Source organism: Solanum verrucosum, unplaced genomic scaffold (genome assembly GCF_900185275.1).
Source record: "Solanum verrucosum unplaced genomic scaffold, falcon-dt-bn FXZP01000161.1, whole genome shotgun sequence".
Lineage (NCBI taxonomy): Eukaryota > Viridiplantae > Streptophyta > Magnoliopsida > Solanales > Solanaceae > Solanum > Solanum verrucosum.
This window is the reverse complement of record NW_026020127.1, coordinates 1,434,733-1,450,011: the sequence shown is the minus strand read 5'-3', so window position 1 is coordinate 1,450,011 and position 15,279 is coordinate 1,434,733. Positions and strand designations below refer to the sequence as shown.

The 15,279-nt window shown below is 35.2% G+C and overlaps 1 protein-coding gene across 1 annotated transcript; it reads right to left on the bottom strand.

Annotated features, from left to right (window-relative positions):
* Positions 1-326: 326 nt before the first annotated feature.
* On the bottom strand, positions 327-15,105 carry LOC125825933 (DNA repair protein RAD5B-like). Its single transcript, XM_049505220.1, has 26 exons — positions 14,185-15,105; positions 13,221-13,354; positions 13,001-13,091; positions 9,819-9,904; positions 9,630-9,693; positions 9,373-9,506; positions 8,928-8,934; positions 5,972-6,057; positions 5,783-5,846; positions 5,526-5,659; positions 5,365-5,396; positions 5,253-5,308; positions 4,550-4,699; positions 4,295-4,446; positions 4,084-4,162; positions 3,704-3,928; positions 3,405-3,548; positions 3,168-3,320; positions 2,940-3,007; positions 2,658-2,780; positions 2,454-2,553; positions 2,210-2,322; positions 1,423-1,987; positions 1,134-1,205; positions 958-1,056; positions 327-526 (listed from the first exon to the last, which is right to left on the bottom strand). Exons 1-26 carry the CDS (start codon positions 15,103-15,105, stop codon positions 404-406), a joined length of 3,975 nt encoding a protein of 1,324 aa, XP_049361177.1. The 3' UTR covers positions 327-403.
* Between the last annotated feature and the right edge of the window lie 174 nt (positions 15,106-15,279).

Sequence of the window (15,279 nt, the reverse complement as noted above, 5' to 3'; positions counted from 1 at the left end):
GTCATCTCTCCAAAAAGCTACCTCAACTTATTTGCAAGCAATAATAGTTGTTATATCTAACTATTATATTCCATATTCAAAATTAATTGATTCAACCAATATGAATTATATTGTATGAATGCAAAAACAATTTTATCTACCCATGAAGCATTAGTTCTTTTTTTTTCCCTTCATTTTTTCACCAATATTACATCTAATTCAAATATGCAATAAGCATAGACAACAAGATCATATCTTGGTTTGTTACTTCAAAAATACTTTACAAAATTCAGGTGGAACAGTTGTAACTATACAAAAACAATTTTATCCACCCCATGGACATAAATTTCTTGTTTTTTTTCACTAATTTTACATCCAATTAAATATAAATATAATTGGACTTTTCCAAATATATTAAAATCAATTATCTGAAAAGCATCTTGAGCTCTTCAATTCTAGCAGACCTCACTTCTTCATCAGTCAAAGCTCCAGCTATCATCCTTTGCTTTCTTGCTTGGACTTGTTGCATTCTTTCTTCCACTGTGTCCTAAATATAACACCATTTTACCAAAAAGACAAATCAACAATATGTATAAACTAAACAAATAAAATTGTTAACAAGGGTACCTATTTGTCAGTGACGGAGCTAGAAATTCATATAAGAGGATTTACAAAAATATTACACCTAGAATTTAAACACAATGTCACAACCTAAAGCAATTTTTGAACCCTTTTATCACTGAACTAGAAGTCTTCCTACCATTCACCAATACATGTAAGTCTTCCATAGTAAGGCTTAGGGAGATAAGATTATCTTAGTCACTGACAGAATCAAGATTTTCACTAAAAAGTTCAAAATATGAAGTAAACACTTGAACATCGACGGGTTTGGATCCACCCCTTACTTTTCTTAAATCTATTAAGTGTTTGATCAAGAATATTAGTACAAGTGACAGCTTTGATAAGAGCAATCTTTACCTCAACAATGAACCTTCTAACACGAACTGTTTTCTTTTGACCAATACGATGAATTCTCATAATTGCTTGTTCTTCGACAGCAGGATTCCACCATGGATCCTGTAATGATTAGAAGTAAGAACATTAACACTGTAGAGAAAAACATTTGGGGGTGGGAGGAATGTATATAGAATTACCATGAGAAAGACATTAGAAGCTGCTGTTAAGTTCAAGCCAACACCTCCAGCTCTTAGTGACATTAACAAAATCTGAAACATAGTGATATTTTAAAAAAGTTAAAGCTTTGAAAGAGCTAAGCAAAACTTTCAAGAAGTTGAATAGTGTATTGGTATCCTATGTTGCTCAAACTATTGAGAAAATGACATTGGATGCCCGTCGAATCCTCCAAGAATGCACTACTTTTTGAGGATTCAACATGCATTTTTGGAGAGTCCGAGTGAGACATAGATGATAAGTACTACTTACTGTTTTTTCATTAGTCTCACTGAATTCTTTCAACACCCTTTCTCTTTGTTTCTGTGACAATTTCCCATCAAACCTCAAGTAGCCAATTTGCTTTCTTTTGAGTGGGATTTCCAAAAGATCAAGAAATGAAGTCCATTGGCTAAAAACAATGCTTTTTTCACCAGATTTTCTTATAGGTTCTAAGCAATCCATCAGCATTGAAACCTTAGAAGATACTTGCCAGTTCTTCTCAACATCAACTCGAAACCGATTTGCAGAAGGACATGTGAATAGCTCATGTTTCTTTATCATTTGCCTACAAATTGGGCAAAGTCCACTTGCTGGAGTTCTCCAGCTTGAAAGAAGGCATTCTCTGCACATTCTGTGGGCACATGGTGTTAGCACAGGGTCGTCTGCTGACTCGAGGCATATGGGACACTCCGTATTTTCGCCATTTCGAATTCCCTCAACAACTTCTTCTACATATGCTGGTGTAGGTGCTTTCTGTGTTGATGAATCAGGATTTGTTTCCAAGAACCTTCTTGCTAGTTTGTCTAAATCTGCAAATTCTTGATTATCACTTCGGCTGCACATTACAAGCAATATATATAGTGTTATATTTTAGAAGAAACTAACAAGCTATGTTGTAAGATTCTAGGTTGCTCAAACTCTTCAAAAATATTGTCACGTGTGTTGGATCATACTAAAGCTAGCACTTCTGAAAGATCCGACAAAAGTGCAGCAATATTTTTGGAGGGGAACATAGGTTAAATTATAGCAAGTTTACTGGATTGAGAATGATTTTAACCTCATCACAAGGAAAGGATGGTTGCAACACTGCCTCAGTCGAAGTAGTAATTCAAGAATATTAGCATAGTTGTGAAGAACTTTTCCTTGTGCCACAAACTGATCAAATTGAACCTGGTTTATTCACCAAAAACAAAAGTATAAGCATACATTCCATCAGCAACAATGATGATTATTTCGAGTAAAAAACACATTTTTTAACAAATTCAGTTTTTACATGGGAAGAACAAGATTTTCGTTCGTACTTTAGATCTCTTGAAGAGGGCATCATAGAAGTCACGTTCAGCTTCTGATTGTGTACACTGAATGACTTGAATGTCGGTTGGAGGGAGAACAAGAATTGCCCTGATTTCAGAAGAATACATGTCAGTGTTGAGAGAAAATCATGTTTGCAACAATTTATAAAAGAATAGGATAAAGAAGATTTTTTAAAAAAATAGAGCAAGCACCTTCCATCTTTGTCCTTGGTATCCTTTGTTCTCCTCAACATCAGCGGCCTCAAAATGGCCTTGATCAATTTTAGAGCTCTCTGATCACCATTTTCATAAGGTCTCTGTATTAACTTGTTCCACCTAAATTAGGAGCAAACAGGAAAACAGAACTACCTCAGTCGTGTTATGCAAACCTTTTAACAAATAGAAAAGCAGGCAGAGTAGTTGACATTTGAAAACTTTCTAATTCCATCAACATATATATAACAAAATGAATAGAATCATTTAACCTAAACTTACCATGCCCAGTTGCACCATGGCTCGACATGCAAGAAACATAAAAGGCTGTAAAGATCTTCCAAATTATTCTGCAGCAATTAGTAATTATAATATCAATACAAATCATAGGACACCGGGCATTTATTTCATTCATAAGCTGTATGAGATAATAATTAGCAGTGCGCTTGATTACAATACTTCTGTGAAGCAAAAGAACTGAAGTATAATCATGCAATTTTTGTAACATACCTGCAGAGGAGTACCAGTAAGACACCACCTACAATGTGCTGACAAAGTAAAAGCAGCCTGTGCACCAAGAGTCTTCCAGGATTTTATGGTGTGTGCCTCATCCAGAACCACCCGGTACCAATCAACATTATGAAATATGCTTTTCATAGTATTCTGAGTAACAACAAAGCTGTTATCAAAACAACAGTAATAGCAACACAGATGATGTTAAACTAAATGGCATGCATTACTACTTACAGCCTTATAAGTTGCACTCAAGACACCATAAGTTGTCAGGACTACATCTTGTTCTGCTATCACTCTAGGATCATTACTTCTGTCCCCACCATAATGAACAAAAACTGAAACACTACCAGGCTTTGAATGTGCTTCAAGTTCATCCTAGCATTCAAAAATAAACAGGGATTTAGAGTAATTGGAGCTGTAGCAGTAAATACAAGATCTGATAACAAAGTACCTATGTGTTAACAGAGATCTAATATAAAAGCATGGGAAAAACAAATTCTGGACATTTCATTGCACGTTTTATGACTTACCTTCCACTGGCCTAGTAATGCCATAGGACAGACAATGAGAGTGCCACCTTTTGCTTTTTTTGAGACTTCGGTATCAGTATAAGTGATTCTTTTTGTTACACATTCAGTTTCATCTGTGTCTTCCAAGACAATTTCCTGATCATCAGGGCTACCCCTCCCCAGATTCGCAAGTATTAGAGAAATTGTCATCACCGTCTTTCCAAGCCCCATTGCATCTGCCAATATCTGCAAAGATCAAACTGATTCAGATAAACAAAGAATACTGAAAAAAATAACTTGCAGTAAGAGAAACACATGAAGCAACAAATTAACTAACAGAAGAACCAGATCATGTCAATAAAAGACAATTAAGAGAAGGGTTAGTGAGAAGGAAATCCCACCCCTCCGCGTGCTGCGTTTGATGCAGTTGGGAATTCAGTAGTTGCTTCCCCAGAGAAAATGTTGACATATATTTTCCTCCTGTTGGAGAAGTTTGGTTAGTCATTTATGTTTAAAAACTAACAATAACAAAAATATCTTCTTTAAGCATAGATCATCCGTGACTCTTTTTTCCTTATTTGCAATGTCTAATTCAGTGAGGGAAGTGCCTACTCTTCACATATCCGATATGCTGCCCAACATGGATGAAGAGTTTTTGATGCTTCCTCTACACCAGCTCCTTTCTCTGATTCTGACATCCAGTAAAGAGCCTCCTTCTGGTAAGGCCTTAGGCTGCACATAAGTGTGTCGGGAGCCTCCATCTCCTATACAATGTATAGGATATAGACCAGTGAGTAGCAAGATTAATACACAATCAGCATCGTCTCATTTCAGTTTACTAAAATGAAGCATGTTTGTGCATTATACCTTCAAGTCATACATGTCTACAGAACCAACAAGTTTGTTAATAGATGCTTCAGAGATTTCTTGCTCATCCTTGTTTGGCTCTGAATACTGTTGGCAGCCCTTTCTTCGTTTTGCAATTGATAACACTGAAGCAGCCTCATTTGAATCAGACTGTAAGCAATAAGCAGAACATCAGTGACAATCTACTGTCTTTTCTCTTTTACTGCTGTTTTATCAAGTATAAAAAGGTTTTGAGCAAAGGGTAAATGGGCATACCAATCAAGGTGCAAAATTAATGGGAGCAATAATGAAAGTAAGGTTTGTTTGTGCAGTTTTTGCAAAACTATTGAAGTCATATAGGTGGTTGCTTCATTGTAAGAAAAGTTGAAAACGAAATTAAAGTTGAGAAGTGTTGAGGTGCTGTTTTTCATCCAAATTCTTCCATGCACAAAACACTCACAAATCTTCAAGATTAAACTATAAACATCTGAAAGACATCTTTAGGTTCCAAAAACATTTTTTAAGAAAAATGAGAGTGTTTTCAAAATATTATCCAACCAGCTTAACTGTGACTACCTTTTGGAACAATATAATTGACATGCAGTTTATACTGATCAAAATAATAATAACCATACAGGTTATTATTCATGCTTTTAAATATTGAGAACTTGGCAACTTGAATTAAGAAACAAGTGCTAGACAATACAAATTAGAATCAACATACATCTAAATTGAGCTGGCGTTTACGAGAATCGAGCTCATCCGGGTGAACTCTCACAGCTATGTTGTAGTATCAATTTGTGAGGGAGAATCCAGCCTCCATGATGACTTCTCACAGCTTGTAAACACCGAGTGGTGAATGTAGAAACTGTAAAAAAAAATATAAAAAAAATTAGCACAATGGGAACAAAAGGCATTAGCTTTGGATAGGATTGAATTTCAAGTTGATTCCATTAATGTCAAAAGTACAAAACAGCAAAGAACAGTATGTGTTTACCTTACATACAACATAAGCTCCTGCATTAGGGACAGATTTACAGGTGCAGCAACACATCGACCAAAAACCTTTACCTTTGAAGAATTTACAAGTGGAATGAGGCATTTTGCCCATTCCATTGGAAGACGCCCAATCTGTGCAGTCAGAAAAAATAGATAAGAGTATGATTTGTATTTGTATGATCTCAGCATAAAAGGATCACAATTTTCACAGGAATCAATACATGACAAAATGAGGATGAACCAATTCCCTACTACCTGTGGCAGATAGAGTATTTGTGGAACAAATTCTACCATGCACAATATTTTGCACACAGAATATCTATACATAATACATATGCAAAAAAACATAAGAAAATTCAACAAATGTTAAATCAACAACAACATACCCAATGAAATCCCAAAGTGGCATATGGGAGGGTGTAGTGCACACAAACTTAAGCTTACCTTGTGAAGGTAAAGAGGCTGCTTACAATAGACTCTCCACTCAAATAAAGAATATCAGCAAGCAAGTTTGTAAAGCAAATACAATACTGAAAAAAAACATGTTGAAAACAATGGAAACGAAACCAGTAGCAACGACTAATTATACAATAATTGAAGCTAGGATCCTAATGATTGAATGCAAGTTTACCTCCCCCAATGGTTTGGTCAAGAACCCAATAACGGATTACATCAATACAATCTCAACAAACTACAACAAGAATGACCAGACTTACTACTAAAACAAGGGTTGTTATGATCAAATTCATGTTCACCTCCCCCAATCATTTGGTCAAGAGCCTAACAACTGATTACATCAATAGCATCTCAACACCAAAAAGCAAGACTTTCACACAAATAAATTCACAATAAAGTATACTTGGGAGATTTAACCACAAAAAGAGGGAACTTTAGCAAACTACAACAAGAATAACAAGAGTTAATACTAAAACAAGGGTCACAATGATTGAATTCAACAAGAATAACAAGAGTTAATGCTATTTTGAAAGGCACTAAGCTTATCAATTTCCTGAAAGCATGTATGAGTTCCATAGTGAAGGGGTAGCATAACTGAGCCTGATTCTCCTCATCAACTATAGATATCTCTACAACATTTGTGTTATTATTTTCTCCTCTTAAACAATTATTCTGCAGAAAGGATGTGAATGCTACTTGCTGGCAACTATAACAGATTGTAGCATTGCACCGTTATATTCCGTACCTTAAAACTTATTCCCCTCAAACTAACAACTTCTAAATGGACAATTTTCAGGAATAAAAGAACATAGAGAAGTCAATAAACAAAAAGACTTCCATATCTGATCCATTTCAATTAAACAAATAAGCTTGCGTTGAGTTTTTATAAGATATCCGATGTAATTGTGTATGTTTAGCATGGAAAGACTTCACAGCAGTTCAGCTCAAGAACGGCATTATCCCATAAGACCAGAAATAGGCAAGGTTCAACTGCTAACTTCGAGAGTGTTATGTGTTTTTTTCTTTATTTTATGGCAAGGAGTAATATCACGACATAGAAAATAAAGTATGTTATAGTCACTTAGAATGAAAAAACAATTTAGTGGTAGCAATTTCAAACTAAAGTGATAACACAATCAGTAAGTGCACCAAAATTGGAATAGATAGCAGGTATATAAACATTCAGATCAGTATTACTATAAGCAATATAGCAGCAAACCTAGCGCTTCGAGTAGATCAATGCACAGAGAGAGACAAACAAACACACTCATTCAACCAAACAGTACTTAACTTTACTACCAAAGAAAAGAACAAGTACAAGCTAAAAGAATTAAACAACTAGCTGATCAAAATCAATATAATAAAATTCTTAAACTTCAGGCCAATTCCAGTCCACTAGTAATTCATCTAAATCCCACTTGGTCCAACTCCTAAGTTACTAGTTCAAACAAAGGAAAAACCCCTAACAGTCTCTAATCACACAATAACTACACAGTAAACCACGCATAGTGATAATGATCTCAATGCAACTCAAATAATACTACACAGAGTTGTATGAACATTGAAACTGCAAAAGAAAAAACAGAATCAGAGTGTTTGCAACTCGAATTAAATAATTAGCTAATCAAAAGCCGTGCAATGAAATTCTAAAACACTTTAAGTTCTGAATCTGATCCACTAGTTCATCCAAGTCTCACTAAATCCAATCAACCTCTTCAGATACTGATCTGAACCAATGAGAAAACCATAGCTTCCTTTAAGAACACAATAAAACGAAACATAACAATGAAGAACTCATGCAACTTTAAAATACTATACAAAGTTGTATAAACACTGAAACTTCATAAGGAAGCCACAGAAACAAAGTGTGAGCTACTAGAATTACATAACTAGCTGACCAAAAGCCACATGATAAAATTCTAAAACATAAGTTCCAAAACCAGTCTACTAGTTCATCGGTCCAAATCCCACCAGATCCAATCTAACTCCTCGGATACTGATTCAAATCAAGAAGAAGCCTTAGCTTCCTCTGAAGCACACAAAAAACTTACAACAAACCAAATCAGAGCAATAAAGAACTCAATGCAACTTTCCGAAAACAGTCTCTCTGCCTCCACGAGGTGGGTAAGGTCTGCTACACTCTACTTCCCCAAACCCCACTTGTGGGATTTCACCAGGTATGTTGTTGTTGATGAAAAAAAACTCAATGCAACTCAAATAATACTACTAAAAATGCACATTCAATTACATGGTACTTAACTTTACTATCAACATAAAGTAAAAGTATTAGCTAACAGAATTGAACTGGTCAAATGCCATATAATCAGTTTTTTGAACTTCAGCTCCAATTCTAGTCTACTAGTTCATCCAAATACCTCTAGATCCATTCCAACTCCGCAGATACTGATTTGAACAAAGCAGAAAACACAAGTTTCCATCAAAGCACACAATAAACCACACAGCAAACCATAACATCACTATAATGAACTCAATGCAACTTAACATTCTATACAGACAGAAACAGAGTAGAATTGAACAAATTAGCTTATCCAAAAGCAACATGATCAAATTCTAAAACTTCAGATCCAAATCCAGTCTACTAGTTCATCCAAATCCAACTAGATCCATATCTGGCTTTGTTTACAGAGCACAACAAACCATACAGCAAACCAAATCATGGCAATAGACAGCTCAATGCAACTCAAATAACAGTACATAAACTTGTACAAACAGTAAAAATCCATAAAAACACAGAAACAACGTTAAAACATACTAGAATTAAACAATTAGCTTATCAAAAGCCACGATGATCAAATTGTAACACTTCAGCTCCAAATCCAACTAGATCCAAACCTAACTTTGTTTAAATCACACAATAAACCATACAGAAAACCAAAGCATAGCTATGAAGAACTCAATGCAGCTCAAATAGTACTACACATACATTCAAACTGCATAAAAAACATACAAAATAGAGTAGATCTGAACAAGCTACTGATAAGTTTCTTACTCTTGATAAGCAGATAGAACGAAGACTGATACAAAGAGAAGCCTCCCAAAGAATGATAACAAACCCATTACTGTAAACTCAAAGCTTTCTCTCTCTAGAAAACAGCAAGATATTCAAAATAGAGACTGATGTCTTTGTTCTCTTTTACTAATGTTATGCAGGCTGAGTTGTAGTATCAATTTGTGAGGGAGAATCCAGCCTCCATGATGACTTCTCACAGCTTGTAAACACCGAGTGGTGAATGTAGAAACTGTAAAAAAAAATATAAAAAAAATTAGCACAATGGGAACAAAAGGCATTAGCTTTGGATAGGATTGAATTTCAAGTTGATTCCATTAATGTCAAAAGTACAAAACAGCAAAGAACAGTATGTGTTTACCTTACATACAACATAAGCTCCTGCATTAGGGACAGATTTACAGGTGCAGCAACACATCGACCAAAAACCTTTACCTTTGAAGAATTTACAAGTGGAATGAGGCATTTTGCCCATTCCATTGGAAGACGCCCAATCTGTGCAGTCAGAAAAAATAGATAAGAGTATGATTTGTATTTGTATGATCTCAGCATAAAAGGATCACAATTTTCACAGGAATCAATACATGACAAAATGAGGATGAACCAATTCCCTACTACCTGTGGCAGATAGAGTATTTGTGGAACAAATTCTACCATGCACAATATTTTGCACACAGAATATCTATACATAATACATATGCAAAAAAACATAAGAAAATTCAACAAATGTTAAATCAACAACAACATACCCAATGAAATCCCAAAGTGGCATATGGGAGGGTGTAGTGCACACAAACTTAAGCTTACCTTGTGAAGGTAAAGAGGCTGCTTACAATAGACTCTCCACTCAAATAAAGAATATCAGCAAGCAAGTTTGTAAAGCAAATACAATACTGAAAAAAAACATGTTGAAAACAATGGAAACGAAACCAGTAGCAACGACTAATTATACAATAATTGAAGCTAGGATCCTAATGATTGAATGCAAGTTTACCTCCCCCAATGGTTTGGTCAAGAACCCAATAACGGATTACATCAATACAATCTCAACAAACTACAACAAGAATGACCAGACTTACTACTAAAACAAGGGTTGTTATGATCAAATTCATGTTCACCTCCCCCAATCATTTGGTCAAGAGCCTAACAACTGATTACATCAATAGCATCTCAACACCAAAAAGCAAGACTTTCACACAAATAAATTCACAATAAAGTATACTTGGGAGATTTAACCACAAAAAGAGGGAACTTTAGCAAACTACAACAAGAATAACAAGAGTTAATACTAAAACAAGGGTCACAATGATTGAATTCAACAAGAATAACAAGAGTTAATGCTATTTTGAAAGGCACTAAGCTTATCAATTTCCTGAAAGCATGTATGAGTTCCATAGTGAAGGGGTAGCATAACTGAGCCTGATTCTCCTCATCAACTATAGATATCTCTACAACATTTGTGTTATTATTTTCTCCTCTTAAACAATTATTCTGCAGAAAGGATGTGAATGCTACTTGCTGGCAACTATAACAGATTGTAGCATTGCACCGTTATATTCCGTACCTTAAAACTTATTCCCCTCAAACTAACAACTTCTAAATGGACAATTTTCAGGAATAAAAGAACATAGAGAAGTCAATAAACAAAAAGACTTCCATATCTGATCCATTTCAATTAAACAAATAAGCTTGCGTTGAGTTTTTATAAGATATCCGATGTAATTGTGTATGTTTAGCATGGAAAGACTTCACAGCAGTTCAGCTCAAGAACGGCATTATCCCATAAGACCAGAAATAGGCAAGGTTCAACTGCTAACTTCGAGAGTGTTATGTGTTTTTTTCTTTATTTTATGGCAAGGAGTAATATCACGACATAGAAAATAAAGTATGTTATAGTCACTTAGAATGAAAAAACAATTTAGTGGTAGCAATTTCAAACTAAAGTGATAACACAATCAGTAAGTGCACCAAAATTGGAATAGATAGCAGGTATATAAACATTCAGATCAGTATTACTATAAGCAATATAGCAGCAAACCTAGCGCTTCGAGTAGATCAATGCACAGAGAGAGACAAACAAACACACTCATTCAACCAAACAGTACTTAACTTTACTACCAAAGAAAAGAACAAGTACAAGCTAAAAGAATTAAACAACTAGCTGATCAAAATCAATATAATAAAATTCTTAAACTTCAGGCCAATTCCAGTCCACTAGTAATTCATCTAAATCCCACTTGGTCCAACTCCTAAGTTACTAGTTCAAACAAAGGAAAAACCCCTAACAGTCTCTAATCACACAATAACTACACAGTAAACCACGCATAGTGATAATGATCTCAATGCAACTCAAATAATACTACACAGAGTTGTATGAACATTGAAACTGCAAAAGAAAAAACAGAATCAGAGTGTTTGCAACTCGAATTAAATAATTAGCTAATCAAAAGCCGTGCAATGAAATTCTAAAACACTTTAAGTTCTGAATCTGATCCACTAGTTCATCCAAGTCTCACTAAATCCAATCAACCTCTTCAGATACTGATCTGAACCAATGAGAAAACCATAGCTTCCTTTAAGAACACAATAAAACGAAACATAACAATGAAGAACTCATGCAACTTTAAAATACTATACAAAGTTGTATAAACACTGAAACTTCATAAGGAAGCCACAGAAACAAAGTGTGAGCTACTAGAATTACATAACTAGCTGACCAAAAGCCACATGATAAAATTCTAAAACATAAGTTCCAAAACCAGTCTACTAGTTCATCGGTCCAAATCCCACCAGATCCAATCTAACTCCTCGGATACTGATTCAAATCAAGAAGAAGCCTTAGCTTCCTCTGAAGCACACAAAAAACTTACAACAAACCAAATCAGAGCAATAAAGAACTCAATGCAACTTTCCGAAAACAGTCTCTCTGCCTCCACGAGGTGGGGTAAGGTCTGCTACACTCTACTTCCCCAAACCCCACTTGTGGGATTTCACCAGGTATGTTGTTGTTGATGAAAAAAAACTCAATGCAACTCAAATAATACTACTAAAAATGCACATTCAATTACATGGTACTTAACTTTACTATCAACATAAAGTAAAAGTATTAGCTAACAGAATTGAACTGGTCAAATGCCATATAATCAGTTTTTTGAACTTCAGCTCCAATTCTAGTCTACTAGTTCATCCAAATACCTCTAGATCCATTCCAACTCCGCAGATACTGATTTGAACAAAGCAGAAAACACAAGTTTCCATCAAAGCACACAATAAACCACACAGCAAACCATAACATCACTATAATGAACTCAATGCAACTTAACATTCTATACAGACAGAAACAGAGTAGAATTGAACAAATTAGCTTATCCAAAAGCAACATGATCAAATTCTAAAACTTCAGATCCAAATCCAGTCTACTAGTTCATCCAAATCCAACTAGATCCATATCTGGCTTTGTTTACAGAGCACAACAAACCATACAGCAAACCAAATCATGGCAATAGACAGCTCAATGCAACTCAAATAACAGTACATAAACTTGTACAAACAGTAAAAATCCATAAAAACACAGAAACAACGTTAAAACATACTAGAATTAAACAATTAGCTTATCAAAAGCCACGATGATCAAATTGTAACACTTCAGCTCCAAATCCAACTAGATCCAAACCTAACTTTGTTTAAATCACACAATAAACCATACAGAAAACCAAAGCATAGCTATGAAGAACTCAATGCAGCTCAAATAGTACTACACATACATTCAAACTGCATAAAAAACATACAAAATAGAGTAGATCTGAACAAGCTACTGATAAGTTTCTTACTCTTGATAAGCAGATAGAACGAAGACTGATACAAAGAGAAGCCTCCCAAAGAATGATAACAAACCCATTACTGTAAACTCAAAGCTTTCTCTCTCTAGAAAACAGCAAGATATTCAAAATAGAGACTGATGTCTTTGTTCTCTTTTACTAATGTTATGCAGGCTGAGTTGTAGTATCAATTTGTGAGGGAGAATCCAGCCTCCATGATGACTTCTCACAGCTTGTAAACACCGAGTGGTGAATGTAGAAACTGTAAAAAAAAATATAAAAAAAATTAGCACAATGGGAACAAAAGGCATTAGCTTTGGATAGGATTGAATTTCAAGTTGATTCCATTAATGTCAAAAGTACAAAACAGCAAAGAACAGTATGTGTTTACCTTACATACAACATAAGCTCCTGCATTAGGGACAGATTTACAGGTGCAGCAACACATCGACCAAAAACCTTTACCTTTGAAGAATTTACAAGTGGAATGAGGCATTTTGCCCATTCCATTGGAAGACGCCCAATCTGTGCAGTCAGAAAAAATAGATAAGAGTATGATTTGTATTTGTATGATCTCAGCATAAAAGGATCACAATTTTCACAGGAATCAATACATGACAAAATGAGGATGAACCAATTCCCTACTACCTGTGGCAGATAGAGTATTTGTGGAACAAATTCTACCATGCACAATATTTTGCACACAGAATATCTATACATAATACATATGCAAAAAAACATAAGAAAATTCAACAAATGTTAAATCAACAACAACATACCCAATGAAATCCCAAAGTGGCATATGGGAGGGTGTAGTGCACACAAACTTAAGCTTACCTTGTGAAGGTAAAGAGGCTGCTTACAATAGACTCTCCACTCAAATAAAGAATATCAGCAAGCAAGTTTGTAAAGCAAATACAATACTGAAAAAAAACATGTTGAAAACAATGGAAACGAAACCAGTAGCAACGACTAATTATACAATAATTGAAGCTAGGATCCTAATGATTGAATGCAAGTTTACCTCCCCCAATGGTTTGGTCAAGAACCCAATAACGGATTACATCAATACAATCTCAACAAACTACAACAAGAATGACCAGACTTACTACTAAAACAAGGGTTGTTATGATCAAATTCATGTTCACCTCCCCCAATCATTTGGTCAAGAGCCTAACAACTGATTACATCAATAGCATCTCAACACCAAAAAGCAAGACTTTCACACAAATAAATTCACAATAAAGTATACTTGGGAGATTTAACCACAAAAAGAGGGAACTTTAGCAAACTACAACAAGAATAACAAGAGTTAATACTAAAACAAGGGTCACAATGATTGAATTCAACTTTACCTCCCCCGATCGTTTAGTCGAGAACCTAACAATGGATGATGCAGCAGCAATAGCAGCTCTTGACCCACCCCAGTGTGAACTCTGATTGCTACTCCCAAGCTGAGGAAATGAAAAATGAACAATCTCATTATTCTCCAGTTTTCTTCCCTTTGTAGTTGAAAGTCCAGTAACAACAGTTCTCCCAACTAACAACCAATCAGAATCTTCAGGGAAATCCCCATCCTCAATCACAACAGTACTAAGACTATTTTTCTCAATTCCAATCTTTTCTTTAATTCCCCCAATAGCCCTATTACTAGTACTACTATTCAGTCTGTTGTATTCGTGTTTTGACAAAGGCCTTGATGACAATGGTTCAACACCAAGTACAGGTTCTTCTTTGAACTTAACCATTTCAAGTTTCTTTTCTTCTTTCGGTTTCTGAATATCGATTTGCGGGTTGTTTTCAGGCAACTTAAGCCATTCATTGAATTCTTTTCTAAAATCCCGCACATTGAAAACCTTCTTTTCTTCCTCTTTTTGCCCTTTTTCCTCAACACCCACGTCGTATTCTTCTTTAACTTTTAGCCCCTTACCAACCGACCCTTTTGCTCCACACCCATCAAAAACCTTTCTTTCCCCTTTTTCATTGACACCCAAATCGGTCTCTTCCTTAACTTTTAACCCACTTACAGTATTACAACCCAATGATTCTTCTCCATTCTCTTGTTTTATCGGAGCAGAAATCCTTACCCCTGTGCCCGTAACAGTCTTGTGAACTATCAACGGCGTCGAAGAATCTAGCAAATGGTTAATAGCTGCTTCTGGATTGTTGTTTTTCTGTGAAAGGGCTTCGAGAATTTCATTTTCTGGAATTTCAGAACCTATTATTGAACGGATCATCTTGATATTCTTCTCATTCTCTTCAACATTTGCTTCCATTTCCATTAATTTGCAGGAAAAAAGATTGAGAGAATGAATCGGCCGAATATTGAAGATGAATTTTTTTCTAAAGGGTTTTTTTTTCCTTTTTGTAGGAAATGAAATTTTTGGCGCTAATTGTTTTTACCTTCAGTTAAATATTCGAGGGTCTTCTTGTGAAGAACTTTTGGCGCG